Genomic DNA, 24,824 nt, shown 5'->3' with positions numbered 1-24,824 from the left:
TGAAGGTCACCTATCAGATCTGTGTCAGTGTGGAAAGCTCAAAACGCACAGCAAATGTCAGTAAGTGACAACTGCCCAGATCTGTCACTGTTCGTATCCACAGTCACTCAGACACAAGTCACACAAGTCACAAGTGATTTACGAAAGGATGTGGACTTTATTTCAGCCTCACAGAATGGACCTTGTCAGACACAAAAACTACTGTCACCTTTTGTGAGTTTGGATTTCAATATAAAAGTGTACTGTTTTGTCATGTCGTTTTGTAATAAAGCCTAAAAAAAAAGTTGCTGTTAACCTGGAGTCACTGTTGCCATAGTGTCTGCTGAAAATCTGGATGTGAGACAGTTTTAATGGAGATGAAGTGTGATTCTTTCACCTTCCCAGAAATGGATCACACCTGTGAGTAAATTATGTGTGTGTGTTTTATATTGTGATTTTCTCTTCTCTACACATGACAGCTATTGCATGTCTTTCCTTCAAAGGGCAAGGATTCCTTCTTTGTTGCCCTTCCTGAGATCAGTTTTATTTATACAACAGAGAATCACAAATCAATCGCAATAAACCATTTTAAGTTTAATTCTGATGCTGAAATAAGTCCCTTTTTTATATATGAATTTGTCAGACACAATTCTTTTAGCAGCTGTAAACTGATTCCCAGTCTGCAGCCGATAGATCATCTCAGCTGTGATAAGAAGAATAAGAACCTATGTCTTGTGACTGCATAAAATTATAATGTTCTTTCGGGCAGCTTTTCTCTTATGGAGGCAACAAGCAAGGTGAAACCTGAAGGCCGAACATTTGTCTTTTTGAAAGCTCCACTCAGCTGAAGAAATGAGCGTAAGCCTGAAATCCAAAAGCAATCGGGGGTGAGGTAACAGATCCATTATTTACTAATCCTTTCAGAAGTTCCCAAACTATTTCATATGCGGCAGAAATATGCTTGTGAAATACAAACAAATCATTATTTACACAATTTAAATCCGTTCCAAACCAGGATGCGCAACAGGAACAGTAGGAAATTCAAATACACACATGTTTGTATAGACACATATTGTATCTCTCTCTCTTCTCTTGTGACATGTCCCAGTGGTAAAAGGACAACACGATGAGAAAAATGGATCCTATAAATAAAAGGAACAGCTGGATACTTCTTCATGCTGCTGCAGCAGCTGGAGTTGCACAGTGCATCAATGAACTATAAACAATAAAAGTGTAGGGGATTAATGGAATTTTAAGGACACTTGAGTGATTACGGGTAAAAGGCATGATCTCTTATTTATAAAACTGCACTGAGGAAATTTACTTTGCTAGAGACCTGTAGAGATAGCAGCACACTCTTTTGAGATCTGAACATCTATCATATCTTAAACTGGAAAATGAAAAGAAGCAGCGAAATAATGTACAAGCATTACATTTTTAACCCAAACTAATTCTGTCTAGTTTTGACATAGAAGATCATCTCAGTCCCCTCCCTCTCTCATAGCAAAGGAATCAAGAGATGCCCCTAGTGGTTTTCCCTCCACATCTGGCTGAAAGACTTGTAGTGATCTCCTGCAATAAAAATTTGTTGTCAGCCTGCTTTGGGTGAGGCCTATCCTTATTACGCGTGACAGCCTACACCCAAACAGGAGAGGACGCCACATGGACCCCTGCACTGATGATGTGGCAGCATGGTAGGAATCGCTACCTGTACACCCCACACAGCTCTCCTAAATGGAATTGGTATTCTTTTATAAACACTATCGATTCCTATCATAGACCCTCTGCTCAGCTCAATGTCGGATCACTAAACAACAAATATTTTTAATGTCATGATTTTATTACTTTGAACAATTTATCCTTTTTTATTAACACAGAAACATTGTTATCTCACTGAGACTATAGCCAATATTTTTTACATTCCTCTGTTTTTACATTATCATTACAACAGCTTTCATTTGTATGTTTCATAATAATTTTGACTTTAGACTTCATTACTAGGAATTATAGACCAGAGCTCCTATTTTTCTGCGTTTGTCTGGGAAGAGTGATGTTGTCCATCATGTCTTCATCTCAACCGTCAAGCAATTCGGCAGGTTTTCGGTAGCCAAAGAGCCTGAAGTCCCCCTCATAGAGCTTGTACAGCTTCCTCCTCTCCTCTAGGGGCACCATTTTGAACCAGTTCAACACAGATTCAGTGGAAGTCATGTTTTCATAGGAAGGAGGGAACTTAATGTCGTCCTCCAGTCTTAACATCCTCAGTAGGTGTTCAGCATCATCTTGAAGAGTCTCCTGATGGCCAACAAAGTCGTATCTGAGAAGTAAAACAAACCAGTGTCAAACTACAGGTTAAGTGAGTATTTTTTATTTTTTTTACTTTGAATTCACTGGTAATTCGTGGATGTTAAAGCATTCCAACAATTTTACACATCAAGATCTGTTTATCATGAGAAGTACAGTCTAGTTGCATTATTGGAAGTCAGTATTTGTCTGGAGCTTGACTCTTTCTAGGTACTAAAACAAACAAACAAACAAACAAACAAACAAAAACAACTCTCACGAACTCTGAACTTTATGAAAACATCTAAATCACTTGAAAAAACCTTTAAAATACTATTAGGAAAGGAAGATGCGGAGAAAAACTCTTTGTAATTTGTGATTACATCTCTGTGTCAAGTATAATTCTGCTGCTGAAATCTGTTGCCTCACTCCCTTTGAATTTTAATTTACTTGTTGGTTAAAGATATTGAGTGTGTAAATATATTAGAATCAGTGTGAAAAAAAAACAACAACAACCATTTCTGTGTATTTGTAAAACGGTAATTCCTCCTCAGGTCAGTGAACCCTACAAACCGATAGGACATTTACAGTTTAGAGAGCAGTTGGTATAAATGGGCTTACTGTATGAGGCAGGGGTGGCATAGGCGGTACATCTGCCTCCAGTGTGGTTCGAAGGGCCCCCTCTTTTCCGTCTGAGGGTCTATCAGGTATTGTATGAAGTTGTAAAATGAGGGGCGCAGACCAGATGAATAGGCTTCGTCCACTGACTGTGGTGGGTTGGGCTGGTTAGCATACAGTTGCAATATGTCCCGGCCGAAGTAATAATAGAAGTACTGCCTGGGCCGCTGGAACTTGTCTCGATAGGCGGAGATGAGACGGACAAACGGGTCCCGGACAAACAGGAACTTGGTGTAGTGCTTCAGCTTCACCTGTGGTCAACCAATATGTACAGACATATCAACCCCCTGTCACACTAACCCTGCTCTGATTGAATTGACTACTAGTGAGACTAAGTCTTACATGTCCCATATATGGTATATATAACTTTAAAAGATTTCTGATAATTGTAGGAACTGACCTTAATCTCCGTTCTTGGAAAGCTGTTCAGGAAAGTGAGCTCATTGGGGATGTGGACCAAATCACCAGATATGGACATGGGGTCCTCATATGGCTCGCCCTTTTTCAGGGAAAACATAACCCTCTTCCAGTTCGTACATGCCACCTGTTGATAAGAACAAGTCTAGGCTAGAGTTTTCCGTGATGAGGCAGCTAAATGCTAACATGCTCACAATAACAAAACTGTCACGCTGATGCTAAACAAATGTTAGGCCATGCATAAAATTCACTTCATGTTTGATCTGAACACAAGAACAAGAAAAAAGACATCATGACCAGAGAGATTTTTCCTGTAAAAAATGATAATTATTAGATAATGAAAACTAACAGATACAATGTTTGCTGCTTGCTGAAAGTCTTAGTTGAATGTATTAGCTTTGCTAATTCAAGTTTATGTTCTGAAACAGTTGGGAGAGAGAGTACTGTGTGTCCACTTGTGTCTGTTGATGTCTATATCACCTTTGGAATAAAACAGTAGATGACGCCACGATTGTCGTCCACAACGAGGTTACCCAGCTCGCCGTTACTCATGTCTTCAAACCCGCGCTTCCCCTCAGAAAACGCCTCTTTGTCACCATCACACATTTCTCTCAGCAGCTTCTTCCTCAGTTCCTGCAGCTGATGGATCTTCTCTGTGGTGAACGTGATGACATACTGTAACTGTCATGGTGTCAATATTGCTTCAGGGTGGCTTTTGTAATGGGGAGGTGAGAAGTTTTTTCTTTTTCAAAGCCTTAATTAATGATTGATTGATTGTGAATGTTCAGTCCAAAAGCCCCCCCCCAACAAAAAACAAACTCAAAAACAAAACAAAACAAAACAAACAAATCTCACCTGTTCTCAGGATGCACAACAGGAGCAGTGACAGAGATTCATACACACACACACACACACACACATAGACACATAGACACATACTGTACCTCTCTTTTCTTGTGACGTGTCCCAGTGGTAAAAGAACAACAGGATGAGAAACATGAATCCAACAAATCCAAGGAGCTGCTGGAATTTTCTGTATGCTGCCATGCCAGCTGGACATACACAGTGTGTTAATGAAGCAGCAAGAACAAAAGAACAGCAGATATACAAAATTTTAAGGACATTTGAGTAACTAAAATTAAAAGCTATTAACCCGCTTTTTATATTTTCTTAATTATTTATTGTACATAACAGTAACTAAAGATATGCAGGCCAGATGTTTAGTAATACTGTGACTGAGTATGATTGATTCCACAGTCGTATTAAAGCTGAAGTTGTATGCATTTGTTTTAGTGTTTCTGCAATTAATGCAAATAGCTAAATAAATGAAACAAAATCTGTTACTACAGAAACAAGTATTATTTTGATACTCCTGAACAATAGCTGTGCAATCATCCCACCCACCTTGCCGCAAAGTCCTCTGACAGACGATTCGATTCTCTGATTAAAAACGCTGATCGGTACCTCACAGAAACACTCTTGGAGACTGTTTGCAACCTACTAAGACCTTAACGTCGCAGGTGCACTGCAAGGACTTTAAAGAAAGCCAGGGAAACTCAAACTAAGGCCTAAGACAAAACAAATATGAGTATTAGTATTAGCAGAGAGCTGCAGCAGCTAATATTGACCCTACATCATCCTCATTCAAACTGTACAATTTGGTCACACCCAGTCAGACTTAAGTCATGACCTGACAAATTTGTAACTGAAGAGTGATTCTATGTGAGGAAGTCAGGAACATTAAATCTGCGTTTCGTTGCATTGTGCTTGTGCATGTGTAATGACAATAAAGTTGAATCTAATCTAATCTAAAAGCTGACCTATTTAAAGACAAAAGACACTTGCAAAGTCAGAATTAACAATAAATAAATAAATAAATACAATGAACAATTTTTGCTACTTAAAGTGACTTCACTTTTCATATATTCTGCATGACTTCATGAGGTCTTTATGGGATTCTTTTTAGCTTGCTAATATATTTGTAGTTTCTTTATCTGAAGTAGTAGTAGTAGTTTAGTTCTGCTGTCGCATAGCAATCACTGTATTAGTGAAGTTACTGCTATGCATGAATGAATGGAATGTTCCAACCAATAAGATTGTATTGTTTTTTTTAACTAATAATTAAACAGGACAGTTAATAATATAGCAGGTATTAAAAAGGATTTCACTCTCCCTAACCCCTAACAACAGATTTTTCCTGTTGTTGGTGTTGCAATGTTATGACTTGAAATCTGTTATATTCTTAAATTTGTATTATTGTTTAATCTTTTCTGTACTTATATAAAAATTTCCAGGGAGAAGACAGCTAATTGAAAATGCATTCTTCATCCTACCTCTAGATGGAATGTTAACACAGAACAATACATCTACTGTACAACCAGAAAAATAAAGACAAATGTCACTGCTGCTCCCAGCAGAGGGACACGGGAGAATATGGGGACAGCAGGCACAGGACAGCAAGCTGAAATCCTTGTCTGTTTCGCATTTCTAGTCTGCAGTGCAGTAGATTTCCTGGCAGGAACTGTAGGATTCATGATAGGTAATGATAGGGTCGTCAAATTTTAGACACCTCAAGCCCTAAACTCAGATGAGTTGATGCATAAAACATCTTATTAAAACTCTTTAAATTATTTTTTGCTCGTTATAATCTCACATTTTCTAGTGAATGAGATGAATTGAGATTAGCTGGAATCCTTTCTTCAGTGGTCACTTGCTCATCTCTCTGTTGTCTCAGAGTAAAATGGTGATTTTGGAATGACTTTCTCAAATATATGAAGACTGCAATGCAACCATATTCATTTACCAGCACTAAAGGTCCAGCTAAAAGAACTATCCATACACTCAAGTACTGCAATATTATGTTTTGTAATAGTGTATTAAACACAGTATCAACTCTTAATTAATCATTTACTTGCAAAGATTCATGCCAGTGGCTAGCACTAGACCGCAGTGTTTTTATCTTCAGTCTACTGACTCTTCCCCTCCAATGTAACAACTTTATTTGAGAAGTAGAAGTAAGCACATATCAGTGATGGAAATGCAAAAAACACAGCCCAATGAAACAATACGCTGCTTAGTTTCCGGAATTCTAGATATCATGTTGCCACATTCTTGTCAATAGTGAGCCAACCCTAAGGGGATGTGGTTTATATGAGGCAGCTAAAGTCAACAAATGACTCCAATAGTCTAAGTCACCAAGTTACTGTAAAAACACCTGGAAAAAATGGGTTAAAGGAGGACAAATGTTAGCAAAGAGTCTTTAGTTTGGTGTGTAGGAGCTGCTCAGATATAGAACATGAACTGATGTCAAAAAACTCTGGCTCCTGATGGAGAAGCTATTTGAAAGCATCTTAGCTAATATTAATATTATGACACCTAATGGATTCAGTATTGTTTTTTGTTTGTAACATGCATTCTTGACTATGAACACTAGGGGTCAGTATTTGATAATAAGAAATGTAAGCCTATTGGCAATGCAGAACACATTGTCTTGTGAATGTTGCCATATTCAAATTATTCATTTATGCGTTTTTTGTATTGGTCAATTGATTACAGTTAGACATTACAGTCAAATTTATATTACACATCACATACGCTGAATGGTGATACAATAAAGAAAATCCAGCCTAGCTTCTTTGGGCAAAATGATTCAAAACCAATAAAAAAGTCTTCATGTTGTTGACCCTTACACAACTTAAATGGTACAAAACTCTTATTTTTCCATTTTTTTTTCTTTTCTGCTTCTTGTCCTTAGGAATGGTTAGTGAATTACAAACACTTTGCATGCACACTATCTCACACTGTTCCATCCATCCACCATTCATTAAAAGCTATGAAAAGCTTTAGCTCTCTTCTCTCACCTCTTCTTAACTATGATATTATTTATATGCTTCAGTAGTTTAATCACACTTAGCAGTGTAATGTAGTATGCAGTGCCCCCATGACGTCAGCCTGCCAACTTGATAGATCCTTGGTGGGTATATGTATGTGCACATACAACACAGTTTGTATACAGCAGAGGGTTGTTCTTCACTGACCTGTAAGTCTAATTACTGGTGATTACAAGTTTCTTAGAAAGGCTTATAATAAAATGTACTCTGAAAGACACATAATATATTAAATACACTGTGGTCACAGTAGACTGGCCTATTATTCTAATTACTTCCGGTCTCTATCAGATGAAACCATCACTGCATACAAACCTATCAGATAAATGACCTCTTACTTTAATAAAGGATAGGACTACATCCTATGTAGGAAAAGGATGCACACACACACACACACACACACACACACACACAGAGAGAGAGAGAGAGAGAGACTTGTGACATTATATACTTGTACTTGTATTAATTTCCTGGACGAACATTACTTGTCTAATCCCAACCCTTGCCTTAACTAACCTCAGCCTAACCTTAAAGCAAGTCTTCACCCTAATATTTGATTTACGTTATGGGGACTCGCATTTTGTCCCCATAAGTAAGGCGGTCCTCGCAATGTGACTGTATGATCACATTTTTATCCCCACAACTACAGGAATAGGAATACACACACACACACAAATGTAGATATACTGTATATACACACACAGTGGAGGAGATGGATACAGGCTAAGACCGTTCATTCACAATCAATCAGAGAAATTGGCAGTCCTGTTGTGCTGCTACACCGGGGGTCCTGATTTCACAGCCAGCCTTCGTCACCACTGCGTCAGCACTGATGAGCTCACCGTTACCGGTAGGGAGGGGCGGGGGGGAGTTGGTGAACAGAGGGTGAGAGAGAGAGAGAGAGAGAGAGAGAGAGAGAGAACAAGTACAGAGAGAGAAAGGGGGTGGTGGAAGAAACGGGGTGTTGCCGCCTCTGAGACACACTCACGCATCAGAGTAACAGCAGCAGGGCGAGGACAGAGCATCCTTCCATCCTTCTCTCTGGGAAAACAAGGCTGCTTCTTCAATTATTGAAGCCCTACAAAAACCCCTGCATTATTAAAGATAATCAAAGCCGACGTATCGTGGAGATAAACTGCACTTCGACATCAGGAGAGCGAGTCCGCCGTATAGAAGGAGAGCTCGGTGTGAGAGCAGACGGGACGGTTTCAGCACCTCGGACAGAGACAATGGCGCCAATGGTGGAAGAAGGAGCTCAGCTCGGTGAGTCCAAACTCTCCTTATTCAGTTATGAAGGAAACAGGTGTGAATGTATCCGGCTGTTTTTAATCACACCTATTCATTAGACGTGACACATCTATTCGCGCTGCCAATAGTTAATTTGTTTTTTTTTTTAATTTTATGCTCTGAACTTTGGCTTCTTGTTTTAAAAATTGATACCCAGTACAGCTATGTGCATGAATACAGAAGTAAAAGTGAATAACGTTGTCTTATATACTGACTACCAACCCTATTACACCATAACTCAACGTGTTTGGGGAGACTTTCAGCCTCCATTTTGTTGCTAGCTTAAGGGCGACAACTAATTATCAGGAAAACTAACCAGAAGGGAGGAGGTGGTATATATATAAATTCGTCATAATTTGGGATAGAGTGGGTGTTACGATTGCACAGGTGAAGCCTGGAAAGCACCTGTTTGTTTTCTTAATGTCCTCTCGGTTCAGCGGCTCCTCAACGCCCTCCCGTTGCCATATCCATCTGTCTGTTGTTGTTGTCTTGTAAATCAGTCCGCCCATGGCGTTGAGCTGAAAAATTTATGCAAATAATAGCTGGAAAACGGTATGCTCAAGTGCTGTGGTCTAAAATTGAACCGAACTTGTTTACTACCTCATTGCCCTCTCACGGAGAAGTCTGAATGAGAGACAGTCCTATCAGATTAGTACTACATTTTACATGGATGGTATGCCAAAAACCTCCGAACTTACAGTGTGCACACTTAAAATTATAATGTATAGGGATAAGAACTTCTAAAATAATACCACAGGAACTACCAATTATCCACAGGCATACATGATCAGACACTGGAAGCCTATAAACTACTGTAGATTTGACCAGATGAAAAAGATTGACAGGAAAAGTACATGATCTCTCTCTCTCTCTCTGTGTGTGTGTGTGTGTGTGTGTGTCTGTCTGTATGGGTGTTAACCTGAGTGCTTTTCCACTGGGCTGCCCTCTTAACAGCAGGAAATGGTTTTTGTTTCCTCCATTGAACCAGACCTATTAACTCAGACTGCATGTGAAAGCGGGGTGATGGCTCTTAAGTCACAGTTTAATATCACGAAACAATGAGTGGAAGAATTCAGTGCAAATATCCCTGTAATATGCCTTCATATTGGGGCTCTAGTGATACCACAGGAAACAAAAGTAACATTGAAAGAAATTAGGTCCTTAATGTACTGCTACTGTTGAAACATGATTAAAATGGGTTCTCATATGATCAAATCTTCCCCCTCTGTGAACTATTATGCCCTTCTTTCAAATGTAATGTCAGGGTAAGCCAGCCTGTTTTGACAGTGGGGAGGGATAAGATGGTAAGCACAAAGAAAAGTAATGCAATCTATGAGAATCTGTTGTGCTGTGTTATATAAGCTTGTGTTTGTTCCCTGTATTGACCAGAATGATCCTTATGTTTCCTGTTTAAAGTCTAGTCGTTAAAAAATCTTCCCTAACCTGTTTATACTGGAGGTGTACTTAACATCTACTGACATTGTCATCACAATGATTGTTATTATACCAGACAACAGAAAAACCAAGTACATTTTTCTCCCTTTGTGCTTTTAGCAAGGTTTTGTTACCTTTCTATGCTATGCTTCTGAGTTTAACCACAATTATAAATCTGCCATCAAGAAATCGACCGTTCCCATAATGACGTTATGTAGTTTTCTCAGTAGTTCATTACATTCACCAACTGTTTCCTGTTGATTTGCTGAAGCCATGTTTGGAATATGAAGACAGTGCGGATGGGACTTCATCAGGGTTGAACAGATTGCCTTGTTTTCATCTCTCTCTCTGACTCAAGGCTGCAGCCTGCGTCAGTCAGACACACAAAATGGATTCAGTTGCCTCGTGTAAAAGCAAAATCTGTTGAGGTATATGGGATTGTTCCCAAGTGTTTGGTGTGATGTGTAGTCAGACATTTTCAATTAAAGTTATTTTCTCCATTCTGTCATTCTGTCCTCCAGTGGCAGTGCCAGTGGGTGTTGCTGTGGTGAGTGTCTTTGGCCTTGTCTTCACTGTGTCAGCCTTTGCGTGGATCTGTTGCCAGCGTAAAAACACGAAATCCCAGAAGACACCCCCCTACAAGTTTGTGCACATGCTCAAAGGGGTTGACATCTACCCAGAGAGCCTCAGCGGCAAGAAGAAGTTTGCTGCACCTGCCACCACGACAGCCAATGACACCAATAAAACTGATGTTAATGGAAACTGCCACACTACGTCGCTAATGAGCTCAACCAGTACCGGGAAACTGGCATCAAGTCCAAACGATTCCAGGCCGACTTTGCATCTGGATTTGGAGAAACGGGACCTGAATGGCAACTTCACCACCAAACCATTTCATCACCACCACCAGAAGGTGAGGAGCTCCCCAGACCTGGAGCTACCATCTCCTCATGCAGGGTTCACCCAACCTGGAGTGATGGACCATCGTGACCTCCCCTCACCATCCAGCACCCTCTCCAGCCAGGCACCCACCCCGGCTGTGGACAAGTCCCATGGAGAGGAGAAGGAGGGCGGGCTAGGGACCCTCCACTTCTCCCTGGAGTACCAACCAGAGAGGAAGGCGTTCATCGTCCATATCAAGGTACTGTATGTGTTTAGCCTGGTGTTTAGGTGTGTGTCTTTACAATCAGCCTTTTGGCAGAAACTTGAATAAAAATGGTTTCAGACAGTCTTGACTGACTAATTTATTTGATTTTTTGATCCAGGAAGCCCATGGCCTGACCCCAACTGATGAGCAATCCCTGACCTCTGACCCTTACATCAAGCTGACCCTGTTGCCAGAGAAAAAGCACCGGGTCAAGACCAGAGTCCTGAGGAAGACTCTGGACCCCGCCTTTGATGAGACCTTCAGCTTCTACGGGATCCCGCTTGCCCGAGTGTCGGAGTTGGCCCTTCACTTCATGGTACTCAGCTTTGATAGGTTCTCCCGTGATGAGGTCATTGGAGAGACCCTCGTACCCTTGTCTGGGATCGACTTATCAGAGGGGCGTGTCCTTATGAGTCGAGAGATCATCAAAAGAAATGTCAAGGTAAGATATGAAACAGTTTAAACCCTTTATTTATTTGTTTTTTGTTATCAGTTAAAAGTTTCCGTTGAGGGAGATCATTAGCATTAGATTTATGACACATATTATTTTAACACTAAAACTCGCCACGAAACCACTCCAAATTCTAAAACTGCTCCAATGATGACTCATCATTTCCCTCATTGTAACACTTGTGCTTGCATCATCCCTAAAAGCACTGAAACAAAGTGCTTCCTCTATTATCTACAGTATTACTCAGTAGATAAATTAAGGCATAATCATGCTGAAATCCCTTTTCTCATTAAAATTTGATAATAATTCAATCATAGACCTATCACTAACTCACTGAAATGCAAATTGCTGAAAACTGACTTAAAATACTGCTACTACTTCAAGCGTTGCTTTAATGACTTAATCTGCATTTTGAATGGAGGTTTTAGGTAGTTCTAAGTAATGTTATATAAAGTGAATGGAGAAGGCATGGGATTGTATGTCTCCCTGTGGGGAGACTGAGATAAGATCTGTTGCATGATTATAGATTTGAAAACTGATACTGACTGTCTGGTGTGGTTCCTAAATGGACTGCTGTGAGTTTGGATATGTGAAAACCTTAGTTGTTGCTTTTTTTTGTTCTGTCAGTTTTATGTATTTGTTTGTTCTTCAGTTTATTATTGTATAAAATCCTAAAAATGTGTGATTTATGTGATCAATTCATTTAACACCTAGCATTTTTATGCTATGACATGTTTTCACTCAAAATACCTTGCAAGGCTTATAATCTGAATTATTGTTGATTATGGTTAATATGTCTTTAATTTAGTGAAGGTTAGGATCCAAACGGTATCAGAGTGTTAAAGAAGGCAGTTCAGGGACAGGGCTACCATATGGATATTGTTACATTCACAGTTGTGTATTGCATGGATGCAGTGACACCCACACCATATCATTATGGATCTGTGGGCTGGTGGTCAATAGACTTCTGCTCCATACTTGCTGTTCCTGGCAACTGCGAGGACTACAGATGTGCTGGAGCTCATTTCCACAAGAGTATTTTTTTCCTTTTTTGTTGTGTACTGTCATATCAGCACCAGTTATTGATATCTAGGCTGATACACCATGGTGTAGTACTGTGACAGAAAATATCTATGACTATTTGGTATGTATTTCCTGTAAGTGCATTGGGATAAAGTTGGATGATGGCAGCAGAGTAGACCACGTTATATTCTTGAATTTAAAGGATGGAGTGGAAGATGATATCTTTATCCTTATCTGGGCTCTGTGGTCTAGTATATCGCAGCTCACATGATTGCTACTAAATAGTTTGGCTGCACATGAGCATTTGTCCATTTGCAGGTGGAATCTGAGATGACATCAATATAATTATAGATTTGTGGGCTAATATTGTACTCTGCTATAATGGAAGCTCTGTGCCAACCAGGAGGGAGCGGATATGTTTGCGCACATTTCTACCTTCCCAGGAGGAATGTGAGCTATCTGTAATATCTTCAAAGATCTCTGATACGATATTGTACTCCAGAGAAGTGCTGGGAAATGCAACTCAGATTCTGAGAAATATAAAAGGATTGTTCGCTCTCAGCTGAGCTCCCTCTTTATTTGTATCATCAAGAGGATAATATTCTGCTGGCTCTCTGCACTTTAAACTAGCCATATTTTTTCAGTTCCATTTCTCATTGGGATCCCAAGAGAGACAAATCTCATAAACCTCTACTATAAGGAGGAGCCTATTCTGTCTATTCTGAACGCTTTTTTGAGCAATCAATCAAAATTTAGGTGTAGAATCCATGATATTGCTTTGCAGTGTGATTTTCTTCATTTTCTCGCTGAATTTGGTGTCGGCTGGTGAAAGCCATCTGGTTATGTGTGTGACATGCCATGGGACTTGTTTTAAAAATGATTTTTGGCTGAATTCTCTCAATAAGAGTCATCTGCGCTGTTCCCCCTGATTAGAAGCAGCCCTTTGCTAACAGGGTGGTGGCTCTCTTTGTCTGCACGGTTTTGTGGAGGCATGTGTGTGTGCGTGCATGCACGAGCACGCAGTAGTTCATGCAATCGATACGGCTTGTCACAAGCGGCGCAGCCATCGCCCCTTTTGGTAAATGACAAAAACAATTAGAGTAGAATATCATTTTTATATAACCACTTATTCTTATCCCCATAGGAATGGTAGAAAAACAAATCAGCAGCACATTCACATTTGTATTTTTGGAGACCTAACCATCAGGTCAGGGGTACAAATTGTCTGAGTGCTACTTCTCATTGCCATGGCAACTATGAGCTGAGGCATGACATCCTGTTAGGTGTGATCGCAGCTTCAGAGGCATCAACTCTCTTGGGTGTGGACACAGACGTGGATGTGTATGCGTACCACAGATTGCAGAGCAGTAACACAGTGGAGGCACTAATACAGAGCAGATTAGGGAGCTTCTCCATTATGTGTTTGTGCTCGTTCCGATGTGAGAAAACACCCTGTAAACAGGTGATGATGATTTAGTTGACAGCCATTTAAAAGTCAGCGCTGACACCATTTACAGTACAAGCAGGGATCACCATAACATTGTTGGGTTGTTTATTATTGCATAAATTTGCCAATTACCACACCCTATTATCTATTACTGAATACATATGTATGCATTCTGTTTTTACAGATTAAAATTTGATGTATACATTTGTATGAGCAATGCCTTACTCATAAATACATTAACGTATTATGAATTGAATATTAGGACAGAGATCTTTGCCTCTGTGGCGATAAAGAGAGTCAGGATCAATGGGAGGGTCACTGTAAAAGTGAGAAATAAATTGCTTTGGCTAATGTGGTCTGCTGCTTTAACCAGCGTGTTCATGTCTGGTTTGGAAGCTGATAAACATGTCTCTTCTGTTGCCTTTCACACCTGCCATTTCTTTTTGCATCACCTCTTTTTTCACCTCTCACCCATTCACCCCTCCACTTTCTGTCCACAGAAGTCCTCAGGCCGAGGCGAGTTATTGCTCTCTCTGTGTTACCAGTCCACCACCAACACTCTGACTGTGGTCGTCCTCAAAGCTCGCAACCTGCCCAAGACCGAAAACAATGGACCTACAGGTACATGTACTTTCAGCTGAACCTTTCATGACGCAGAGCATCACTGCTTACACAGATCAACACAAAAGCATCTGTGTGTGAACTTCCTTCACATAACCATACACAGATAAGACTAGAAATCATTTTGCTCTTCCTGCCACGTAGCTCCAACTACTTTGGATTCTGTGATAGTTGCAATAATGACACCGCTACCGCAGGAAAGTAATCTGATCAGGATGTGATAGAGAGCACTTTAGTGACAAGCACTCACACACACACACACGCACACACACACTTGCACAGTGTTTACACAGCCAGCCTCTTTTGTCCTCATCGCTAACATCCATCATTTCCGCTCTATTGATTGCCATATTGATCTGACTTAGGAATAATGTGCCACTCTGCAAGCAGGGTGGGATGGGTAGCAGGGATGGGTATTTACCATGGCTTCTTTTTCTTTCTGTCCTCACTTTGTTCCTCTGCTCTTGTCACTCCTCATTTTTAGATCCGTATGTCAAGGTGAACATGTACCACGGCAAGAAGCGCGTGTGCAAGAAAAAGACCCATGTGAAGAAGTGTTCCCCCAACCCGGTCTTCAACGAGCTGTTTGTCTTTGATCTGCCCTCTGACGAGGGTCTGAGGGACACCAGTGTGGAGCTGCTGCTGATGGACTCAGACGCAGGCAACTCACGCTGTCCCAACACCATCCTCGGGCGCCTGGTGCTGGGTACATCAGCGGTGGGCACCCCTGGCGAGCATTGGAGGGAGATCTGCGACCACCCGCGTCGCCAGATTGCCAAGTGGCACGCTATGTCTGAGGAGTAGAAGTCGTTGGTGGATTCTGTCGTCCATATCCGATCTGGTCCAACAACAAAAGGGATGGCATTAGGATAGTTGGCATTAACATCTTGCTAGCCAGTACTCATTGGACTTTCAGTGAGGATGGGTGGGAAACAAAGGGACCGGGACTTTAATGTTGTGGGAGGGACCGGGGGGGGGGTCATTTAAAGTGATGTCGTCATTCATTCAATCAATCATTCTATCACTTATCTTTGAAGTTATTGGGGTTCAGCTGGGAGGGTGGGGCACGACAAAGGAAACCCCATAGCTTTAAATGATTCCAAAGACTGTCACTGAAAATCACCTGGTAACATGCAACGTCATCATCTCCATGGCAACAAACAACTGTCACTGTAACTGTGTGCAGCGCAGAATGTCTTAAATGTCGCTATTTCTCTTCTTTCTCTGCTCCTTCTTCTTCTTCTTCTTCTTCTTCCTCTTCTCTTTCTTTAGCTCTTCCTCCTATAAATAGCAACCTAGTTCATCATATTAAAAACCAGAATGAAACACATCTGACAACGCTGTAAAAAATGTGGATTATTAAAGTTTATTTTATAATGACAATGTTTTCTTCATAAAGAGGTAGATTGTTTTTATTTATGTTTTTGTTTTGTACTCTTACAGTTGATTTGTTGAACATGTTTTGTAAGTATAAGTGGTATTTCATATATCATTAAGTACAAGAAAGCCTAAATTAGGTGGTTTGAGAAAAGACTGGAATAAGCTGAGTGCATTGGGGACAGTTAACTACTGTGGTTGTATTGCATGTCTGAGTGTGTGTTTCGATATGAGGGTGCTTTTGCTGATGCAACTGTGTGTATGTATGTGTGTGTGTGTGTCTGGGTGCATGTGTGTGTGTTAGCTCTGAGGAGATGTGAGCCACATACTGTTTACTGTAGGTGTTTTGTCCCCTTTACTGTGAGCACAAAGACAGCTGAAGTGTAAATGTATGTACCTTACTATAAAACATGGCAAGTTCTGAGAAAAAATGACTTTGCGGTCTTTATTTCAAGAGTATGTGAAATTAGTTGAGTGTGTGTTCAAGTTACTAACAGGATTTTAGCTCTTTTGTGATTCATGGAATAAGTTTATTTTTAATATTTGTTCTATCCCATGTGAAAGCCTCTTACAAAATACTAATGCTAGTCATAGTGTGTGGACGTGCGTGTGCACCTTGGGGATGACATCATCGGGCCCCTTTCCAAGCCTGATGATGTCATAACTGCAGAGTAGCTAAGTGCCCCAGGATGAAGTCATCATGTCTGAATTTAATATCAGCAAAGTGGTTTGGTGAGGGAGGACAGCTGGCTCAGCAAGCTAATCTGCTTTAAAATACAGATAAAACTAAGACATGTATCTTTATAACCTCTCTCTTCATTCTGCCTCCCCCTTTCCCTCCTTCCTCCAATGTCTAATCTTACACTGAGTTACATCATGCGTTAAGGTCTCTGGAGAAGCGCGATAGTCTGTCACTCTGCTCTTCCCCTGCTTGCTGAGACTGGTTTCTATTTTAAACCTCAGTTGTCATCTTTGAGGCAATATAAGAGACCTGTGCAATGTGCAGCATCACTACTGTCCCCCTATTCCTCACTTCCTCAGGCTAACCAATTACAGTATTACAGTTAAGCCGGCGATGAGCTAAACACTGATGTTCTAATGTTAAGAGTAATTGTCCTAGGTGGGAACAGTGTATTGTTCAAGGACATATTGAGCGAGTGTCAGTGATTACAATCTTGGACTTTATAATCTGCAGGTTGGAACAGTGAACATCTCTTATCTCTGAAGGCAGAACAGGAACTTACTGGTTGTGTTGACCCTTAAAGAGCCCATTCGAACAGTGACTGTTACGGGAGACTGCAGTCCACTCATACTGTAACCTAATTAATGCCATGGTCATGAATTAATAAATAGTCAGAGTGTATTGTTTAAAGCTGCTCTAATCCTTTAATATAAACAATCAATGAAGTTACTCTGCTTAATGTAACATTTGTCACTTAAAGTAACCCACAGAGGATTAAAACCTGACTCTGTAGAAAGCTTGTGCGCTCTGCTGAGCATAAAAATCATCTTTCATTTCTTTGTATTGGCTTTACATGCTAATAACTTTACTGTTATTGTTACAAAGCTTTGAAAAACTACCTGTAGACTACCTGAACAGCAGGCTCACATCCAGAACAAAACAACTTCAATGCCTCTGAAATTGTTGGGGTTGCTCTAGTAGCTAAAGTAAATTTGCTTTATTTGCAATGATTCTTCACACTTATGAGTAGCTAAAAATAATTGAATGTAAATTTTAATAATGCATGTTTATGCTTCCATCCATCCATTTTCTATACCGCTTATCCGTCAGGGTCGCGGGGGAGCTGGAGCCAATCCCAGCTGACTACGGGCGAGAGGCGGGGTACACCCTGGACTGGTCGGTGTTTATGCTTCCTTTTTTTAAAATGTCATCAAATCATCTACACAGCTTTCCTCATCTTTCCTTTGAAAATGAAATTTTGGTTTGAAAAAAAGTTAACACAAATAAATAAATACTGACTATGTGAATTAAAAAACATAGTACCGTACCACCCAGAAAAATGATAATAGTGAAGAGGAGAATTTTTTTCTTTTGATAGCAAATGCCAGTTTCATTATGCCCAAACAAGGACTGTTTCCTCTGGGCAGCCAGTGCAAGGGCAACTGCCTCATCAGCCTTTCTAAACCATTCAGCTGTTTACTGAGATTTTCAGACACACACACACACATTCAGCTGCAGAGACTATTGTGTGTGGATGAACAGCATACAGTGAGTTAGCATGCTAAGTGCATGCATGGTTGTGTGTGTGTGCACTGACAGTTGGCCCAGCACAGCCATTAGCAGTTAGTCCCTCAGGATCTAATCAAAGAGCACCTACTGTGATGCAGAACCTGACCCTTGAACTGCTTGAAACAGTCTAAATACTAATAATGATGACGCACACCTGCCCACTCATCCACACACACACACACACACTGAAACACATGCCCTCATGTACCTAAATATGTAACTTGTCTAGATCCTACACAGTGAGGTCAAGTCAATCTGATGCAGAGAGACATGTACAGAAATCAAATCACTTACAGCAGAGTGTGTGCATGTCAGTGTGTCCATGTGTGCGTGCTTGTGTGTGTGTACCTAGATTATGAAGCAGTCTTATCTGTGTGACTTGAGAGGGATGACACAGTGCCTTGCTGAGATATGAAGAAGGGATGGGGAGTGAAAAGAGAAAAATGAGCAGGGGTATAAGTTAGTTTGGGACACAGCGAGATGAGTCTGTGAATAGCTGATGTGTGTGGGTTTGCAGACAGTCGTCTAGTCGGGTATCTGAAGGTCTTTTGCAGATAATGAAACGACGGCAAAGAAGTGGGAATGAGGAGGCAGAAATGCTAAATGGTTGAGACCTAAACTTGATGAACCTGATGATTCAACAGTTTGAAAGAACTGAAGTATGGAGTGCTGTTCAACACTATGTCCTTGTGTGACAAAGTCATGAAAAGAACATTCAAGTAACTGATCACAAAACGAGAGAATAAAGCACGAAACAGGCTTCTTAGCAAACAAGTAGTAATCGAGAAATATATTTGCAAATGAAAACTGAACCCAGATGAATATTAGATTCTTGTCTTCTGAAATTCATCTTAACTGTCAATTACTGATTCAAACTTTGTGATACAAGGGATTCGATTCTTAATGTTTATTAATGTATTTATCAAGTAAGTATTTTATGTTCTTGCAATATTATAATGTGCTTCTGTTAACAAAAACATTTTTTCCCATGTGTTGTCCCTTTTGCTTCTAAAATATTGAAGTACTTTTCTATGAAGTGTCACCAAAGCATCATTAATTATACACGATATAATAAAAAGGATAGTTTGTTTTCATATGTGTGGTATTTTTCACATATTGAATACTTAATTTCCCATAAAACTCCCCCTCAGGATTGTTCTATTGTGATGACAACAGAGGAGAAACAAAAGACAAAAATATCTCAGTAGGGGAGGGACGTATTCGTGTAACTTGTTATCAGTGTTGTATCTTTAAGACTGACAGAGGACAAACAGAAAAGAAAGCGCAGGAGAGAGGGAGAGAGATAAAGCTGTAGAAGGCACATGTGCGGTGACAAAACTTCAAAGAAGGCCAATGAATTATTAATGGTGACAACATCCTTATGTAAGGTTCTAATATGGAGATATTAGAAGTGTTTGCTGCCGTACATGCAGCTAAACACTGGCTTCAAACGGTCATTGTTCACACACAAACGCACACACCCAGAGGGACAAAGTGGAGGGAGAGGTTATGTGATGTATTAAACTCTAAGGCAACAACTGAAGAAGAAAGGCTTCTCTTCATGCTCTGTGATGGTACACACTGGACAGGACAAAGAGTTTCCTGCAGGCCTCAATCCATCTTGATCTCCTATCCTCTATGGGCCCATATTTAATTAAGATGCTTGACATCTATGGAGTCTAATCATCAAAGTCTTTCTCTGCTGTTGACCTCAAAAAACTTCCAATTGATCTCTCCTTATTGAAATTACTACAGGCACAATATAGACATGTTAATAATAGAGTATTAAAGCCTGTTTTGGTTCAGTGATAATGATTTGCTTATTTTGCCTTGAGCTCAGCTACCTCCATAGCTTCAACCATCCTCTTTAAAACTAACTGTCTGTCTGTCTGTCTGGAGAAGTATGCCCCCAAATGCACTGTGGATGGAGGAAATGAGTCATTGTGAAAATGACCTTCACAACAGATATTTAAGCAAATTTCAGTGAGAGCTTTACATTTGACACGCCTGGCGCACACACATATGGAAGTACGCAGGCACACGCGCAGACATGTACACAATGTTGGTGCAGGTTCCAAACAACCCAGATCATCAACTCTGTAGCGACAATAACATTAAGCATCTGCCTCAGTCTTCATGCTTACAATACAACACACGGACACCCACACATGCTAATTACCTCGTTTTAATGGGGACTGACTGAAGAGCACAGGGAAACAGATTAATTAGGAGTCGAAGTCATGAGAGGGGAAAAAAAAGCTGGCATTGATTAATGAGAGCAAACAATCGCCTGTTTAAAGTTCCAGTCCCTGACAAAGAAAATGTCACTGCACATGAAAAGGTTAATTTTAGGCTGTTTTTGAACATTTTTTTCTGCAACATTTAATTAGTCAATGCAATGACTCCTGAATGAAACTATTTCATTTGAATATATAGTTAATCTGGGAGGCTGAAAGTCTGCAGGCTTTCATTCACTGATTAATGGCCCTACAGGGAAGAACTAATCAGTTGCTTTTGTGTTTGGATGAAATGAAAATGTGCAAATTATGGGTAGCCCATGCAACATAGCGGACTACACCTTATTTGCAATATTTGAAAGTGAAATATTCTCTTTTCATCTCAGATTTCAAACTAAATGAATAATGAATGATGTGCAGCACATAACAAAACTGACCACAGCAGCTGTCTATGCAAAACAGTTCCAGACAAAATCCAACCCAAAAATATCCGTGGGGGTCTTTAATGAATTGCTCCCTCTGCCACCCCTTGAGCCAATCATGCCACTGCCTTGGGCTTTTCAAGCAATGAAGGAATGAGTTAAGGATCGATATAGGTTACCATAACAACGGCATGGGCCACAGGTGTCTACCCTTGAGAAAGGCAGCAAACAAGGTAGACAACAAGATTGTGTTGAGTTTATGAGATGGAGCCTATAAAGCTACAACTGCCTGGGGGCTGGTGTGTGCGTGTGTGCGTGTGTGTGTGTGTGTGTGTGTGTGAGAGAGAGAGAGAGAGAGAGAGATTTAGAGACGCTCACACAAAAAACAAAAAACAAAAGGTTAAAAACAGGTTCGTTGATCTCTTGCCTCAACATTACCTTTGCTGTCATGGCAACAGAGCACTGTAGTGGTTCTGAGGTAAGAGGGCGATGGAGACCATCAGAGACAGAGAGAGAAGATAACAACTGGAGGATGATAAATTGGACGAGAAGGAGGAGGAGGAGGAATGTCAGTCAGGAGGCAGGAGATTGAAGGAAAAGGGAAGGAGAGAATGAGGGGGCGGATATCTCAGCCAGCCTGAGAGGTTTTGCTCTGTCAGCCTAGCAAGGAGGCAGAAGAATGGGAAAGGAGGCAACATGAGATAATGGGCATGAAAGAAAAAGGTTGGCATGACTGCACTGATAAGTTTTTGCTTCCACTAACAATTCCCACTTCTATCCCTTGTTTTACAGAACAAGATAGGACCAGAGTATTTGCCTTGAGGTTTGAAAGAAAAAAAAATACAGTATACATACAATGGAACAATAGACCAGAATGGTGGGGGGTCAATTTTAGGAAAACAGACAGGAGAAAACTGCAGGGATTAAACAGCACAATAGTCGATGATGACCGTGAACAATTTCCTGGGTTCTTTTCTCTGTTGGTGTCTGCCTGCAGGGGCCACTACTCATGAGACAAGGAGAGACAGACAGAAAGAAATCCGGTCACAAAGCAAAGGCTCAGATGGAAAAATGACCTTTACAGAGTAAACGCATTTCATGGACTAGCTGTTAAAGACAGTATGCACAGCAGACATGGCATGAGAGTTTTATGTACAGGGTTTTATGATGCTTGCTTTATGTCAGCATTCATGAGAGATGTTTAGCATAAAATCTGTCACATTTAACTAAATAAATTATGACACAAACCAGTACTCGTAACTTTATCTATTTTCCTGAAAACCTGGGTGGAATCCTCATTTCATGTCCATGTGAAATCACAGCTTTGGCAGAACCAGAAGTCGTCAAGAAATCAAACAAAATACAAGGACATTGAAAGTAAAAAAAAAAAAAAGACTTACCATTAGACTTACCAACTTAAGAAAACTAAAATTCTGTCTGAAATATTATTATTAATTATTATTATCCAAGTGTCAATTATGTCAGTTATGTAAGACCACTGACAACATTCTTCAGTATTTTTCTTAGTATTCTTCTTTTGTCAGCATCCTTCCATACAAATATATAATATATTTCATACTGTAGTTGAACGCATTCCTGCGATCCCCAGTGTCATTGTTAACCTTGTTGTTGACTTGCTTCTTTTCATTAGCTACACTCAAGGAAGGTTATGCAACTCTCTTCATGCTTTGATTTCATAAAGAAGTCAGTGGAGTTCGGTCTGGTTTTGCTAGTTTGTCTGGCTCCTCTTCAGAACTGTTCTTACAGTATCAGTACCACAGTGGACAAATATACAGCTAGTTTTATCATTTGTCCACCGTAGCTTTATGTCAACTTTATTAACATATAATTTAAATCACAGTACACAGGTTTGCACACTAATGTTCTCCCAACAAGTTTTCTCCGGGTACACTGGCTTCCTCCCACAATACCAAAATCATACACATTAGATTAATTGGCTACTCTACATTGTCCCTAGGAGAGTGAGAGTGTGTGGTTGTTGGCCCTGCAATTGACTGGCGACCAGTCCAGGGTGTACCCCGCCTCTCGCCCTTAGTCAGCTGGGATAGGCTCCAGCTCCCCCGCGACCCTGACGGATAAGCGGTATAGAAAATTGATGGATGGATGGATGTTCTCCCAACAAGCATTTGTTGCTCAGAAAGTCCAGCATCAAATGGAAACACATGCTGTTTCAACATGCAATGAAGTGAAGTCCAAACATTAGATGTAATGTAAGAATAAATAGGCCTGTGATGTTTTGCTTTGAATATGATAACTTTGCTTCCAGTGGTATAAAATCCTTGGTGCTGGTTCTGGTTGGTGCTACCTCAGTTAGAATAGGTGGTCAAGTGGACACAGTAGATAATCCATACCATGACTGTGCATCTAAATGTATTTTTAACACATCTGGAGAAATGAGTGAATTTGCTGATAAATACCCCTGAATCGATTGCCAAAGAGGTTTATCTCTAAGCAACATGAAAAGCTGTGTTTGTTTCTTCGACTGAGTTTGACAGACACTCATCGTCTTTATCGCCTTTGTATTTCTCTTCATCTTGTAGAGACAGGGGGAAGGTGTGGCTAATGATCCGCGGAGAGGATGGCAGAGGAAGATCAAAAGAGCAACCAAATCTGACCACGGAGGATAGAGTGAGCATGTGCGATTGGTGTGAACTTCACGTGTTGTTAACAGACGCTTTACAGCCCAAGGCGACAGATGAAGGGAGAGAAAAACTTCCTTTTGATCTTCCTCATACCATCTCTTCTTCTCCACTTTTATTTATGTCTCTCATTCCACCACTCTCCCTGTGCAATTCCCTGAAAATCCTCCCCTCTTTCTCATCGCCTCGTCTTTCAGATGCAGCTCTTGTTACCAGCCATCCACCCTGCTCTCTCTGCTGCTCTCACCACATCCCCTGTGGCCAGTGTGGGCTTGCCACGGTGAACACACACACACACACACACACACACACACACACACACACACACACACACACACACACACACACACACACACACACACACACACACACACACACAGCCTTGATCTCTGACCCTGCTCTCCTTCCCAACAGCAGAAACTCCTGACATGTTGTAAAACCACAGGGTTCGTATATCCTCAATTGATTTCCACTCACTTCCCAGCCTTCTTTCACTTGTCAATCTTTTTCTGTATTTTTTTTACGTCTATGTTTGATCGACACACTCACACATTGTAAGGGAAAAAGATGCAATACAGTAAGGCATTTCTTTATCTTCATGGAAGGCATATAATTATAATAACTGTTGGATGTACTGACAACACTGATGCTACAACATGAGTCAGTTACCAAGGCGATGCACTGCATGACTATTGACAACATGGATGTACACACACACATGTGCCATCTCTGTCGTCAGAAATGACCTTAAGAAGGATATGGAGCACGCGTGTGCACACACACAAACACACAGCTTCTCCCATATTACATTCTACCCATGTTTAAGGCTAAGCTCAGATTAATCACCATCTTGACCTTTTGCTGACTCCACATCATTCCTACTGAGTGCATGTGTGTGTGTGCGTGCGTGTGTGTGAAATGCTGAAACCAATTTTAAACATTAACAGACCAGCAGGGTTATGAGCTGGTGAGTGGAAAAGTGCATGTTGTTGGCTGTGTTGGCACTTTAAAGGTATTTCAACTGGTACAAAGGACTGGATGGGCCACAATCTTTAAAATATAACCCTCGTGAATGAAATCAAGTCATTTTGAAGCAGAAACAACCTCTATAGTTGTCATCAGTTACTTTAATAGCATGGGCAGTTTTTGAATACATAGTATTTTTTGGTTTATGTGTTAATTTTGGGTATATGTTCGTGTGCACTATGATACGCCTAGTTTCTATG

The 24,824-nt window shown here is 40.5% G+C and overlaps 2 protein-coding genes across 3 annotated transcripts; one reads left to right on the top strand and one right to left on the bottom strand.

Moving 5' to 3' along the window:
- Positions 1-1,776: 1,776 nt before the first annotated feature.
- On the bottom strand, positions 1,777-5,048 carry LOC124054387 (carbohydrate sulfotransferase 12-like). The gene is made up of 6 exons (XM_046380329.1): positions 4,759-5,048; positions 4,299-4,406; positions 3,835-4,007; positions 3,338-3,481; positions 2,881-3,188; positions 1,777-2,293 (listed from the first exon to the last, which is right to left on the bottom strand). The coding sequence occupies exons 2-6, from the start codon at positions 4,399-4,401 to the stop codon at positions 2,053-2,055; spliced, it is 969 nt and encodes a 322-aa protein (XP_046236285.1). The 5' UTR covers positions 4,402-4,406; positions 4,759-5,048; the 3' UTR covers positions 1,777-2,052.
- syt4 (synaptotagmin IV) lies at positions 2,170-15,605 on the top strand. 2 transcript variants are annotated; one of them, XM_046380327.1, is made up of 5 exons: positions 2,170-2,332; positions 10,484-11,103; positions 11,228-11,551; positions 14,531-14,651; positions 15,136-15,605. In XM_046380327.1, coding segments are annotated over exons 1-5 (1,386 nt in total). In that variant the 5' UTR covers positions 2,170-2,331; the 3' UTR covers positions 15,456-15,605. The 2 variants fall into 2 exon arrangements, with proteins under 2 accessions (XP_046236283.1, XP_046236282.1); XM_046380326.1 differs by lacking the exon at positions 2,170-2,332 and adding an exon at positions 8,169-8,504.
- Positions 15,606-24,824: the final 9,219 nt, after the last annotated feature.

Source organism: Scatophagus argus, chromosome 23 (assembly GCF_020382885.2).
Source record: "Scatophagus argus isolate fScaArg1 chromosome 23, fScaArg1.pri, whole genome shotgun sequence".
NCBI lineage: Eukaryota > Metazoa > Chordata > Actinopteri > Scatophagidae > Scatophagus > Scatophagus argus.
The sequence above is the reverse complement of the archived record's forward strand: the minus strand, read 5'-3'. Positions and strand labels throughout refer to the sequence as shown.

What these genes read in the sequence shown, in the direction of transcription:
- LOC124054387 (XM_046380329.1), bottom strand. Translation starts at nt 4,401, where the DNA reads ATGGCAGCATACAGAAAATTCCAGCAGCTCCTTGGATTTGTTGGATTC. An exon ending in CACGTCACAAGAAAAGAGAG is followed by an intron (nt 4,008 to 4,298) that starts GTACAGTATGTG and finishes CGTTCACCACAG; the next exon opens with AGAAGATCCATCAGCTGCAG. An exon ending in TGCCACCCCTGCCTCATACA is followed by an intron (nt 2,294 to 2,880) that starts GTAAGCCCATTT and finishes TTTACTTCTCAG; the next exon opens with ATACGACTTTGTTGGCCATC.
- syt4 (XM_046380326.1), top strand. Translation starts at nt 8,471, where the DNA reads ATGGCGCCAATGGTGGAAGAAGGAGCTCAGCTCG. An exon ending in TCATCAAAAGAAATGTCAAG is followed by an intron (nt 11,552 to 14,530) that starts GTAAGATATGAA and finishes TTCTGTCCACAG; the next exon opens with AAGTCCTCAGGCCGAGGCGA. An exon ending in CGAAAACAATGGACCTACAG is followed by an intron (nt 14,652 to 15,135) that starts GTACATGTACTT and finishes CCTCATTTTTAG; the next exon opens with ATCCGTATGTCAAGGTGAAC.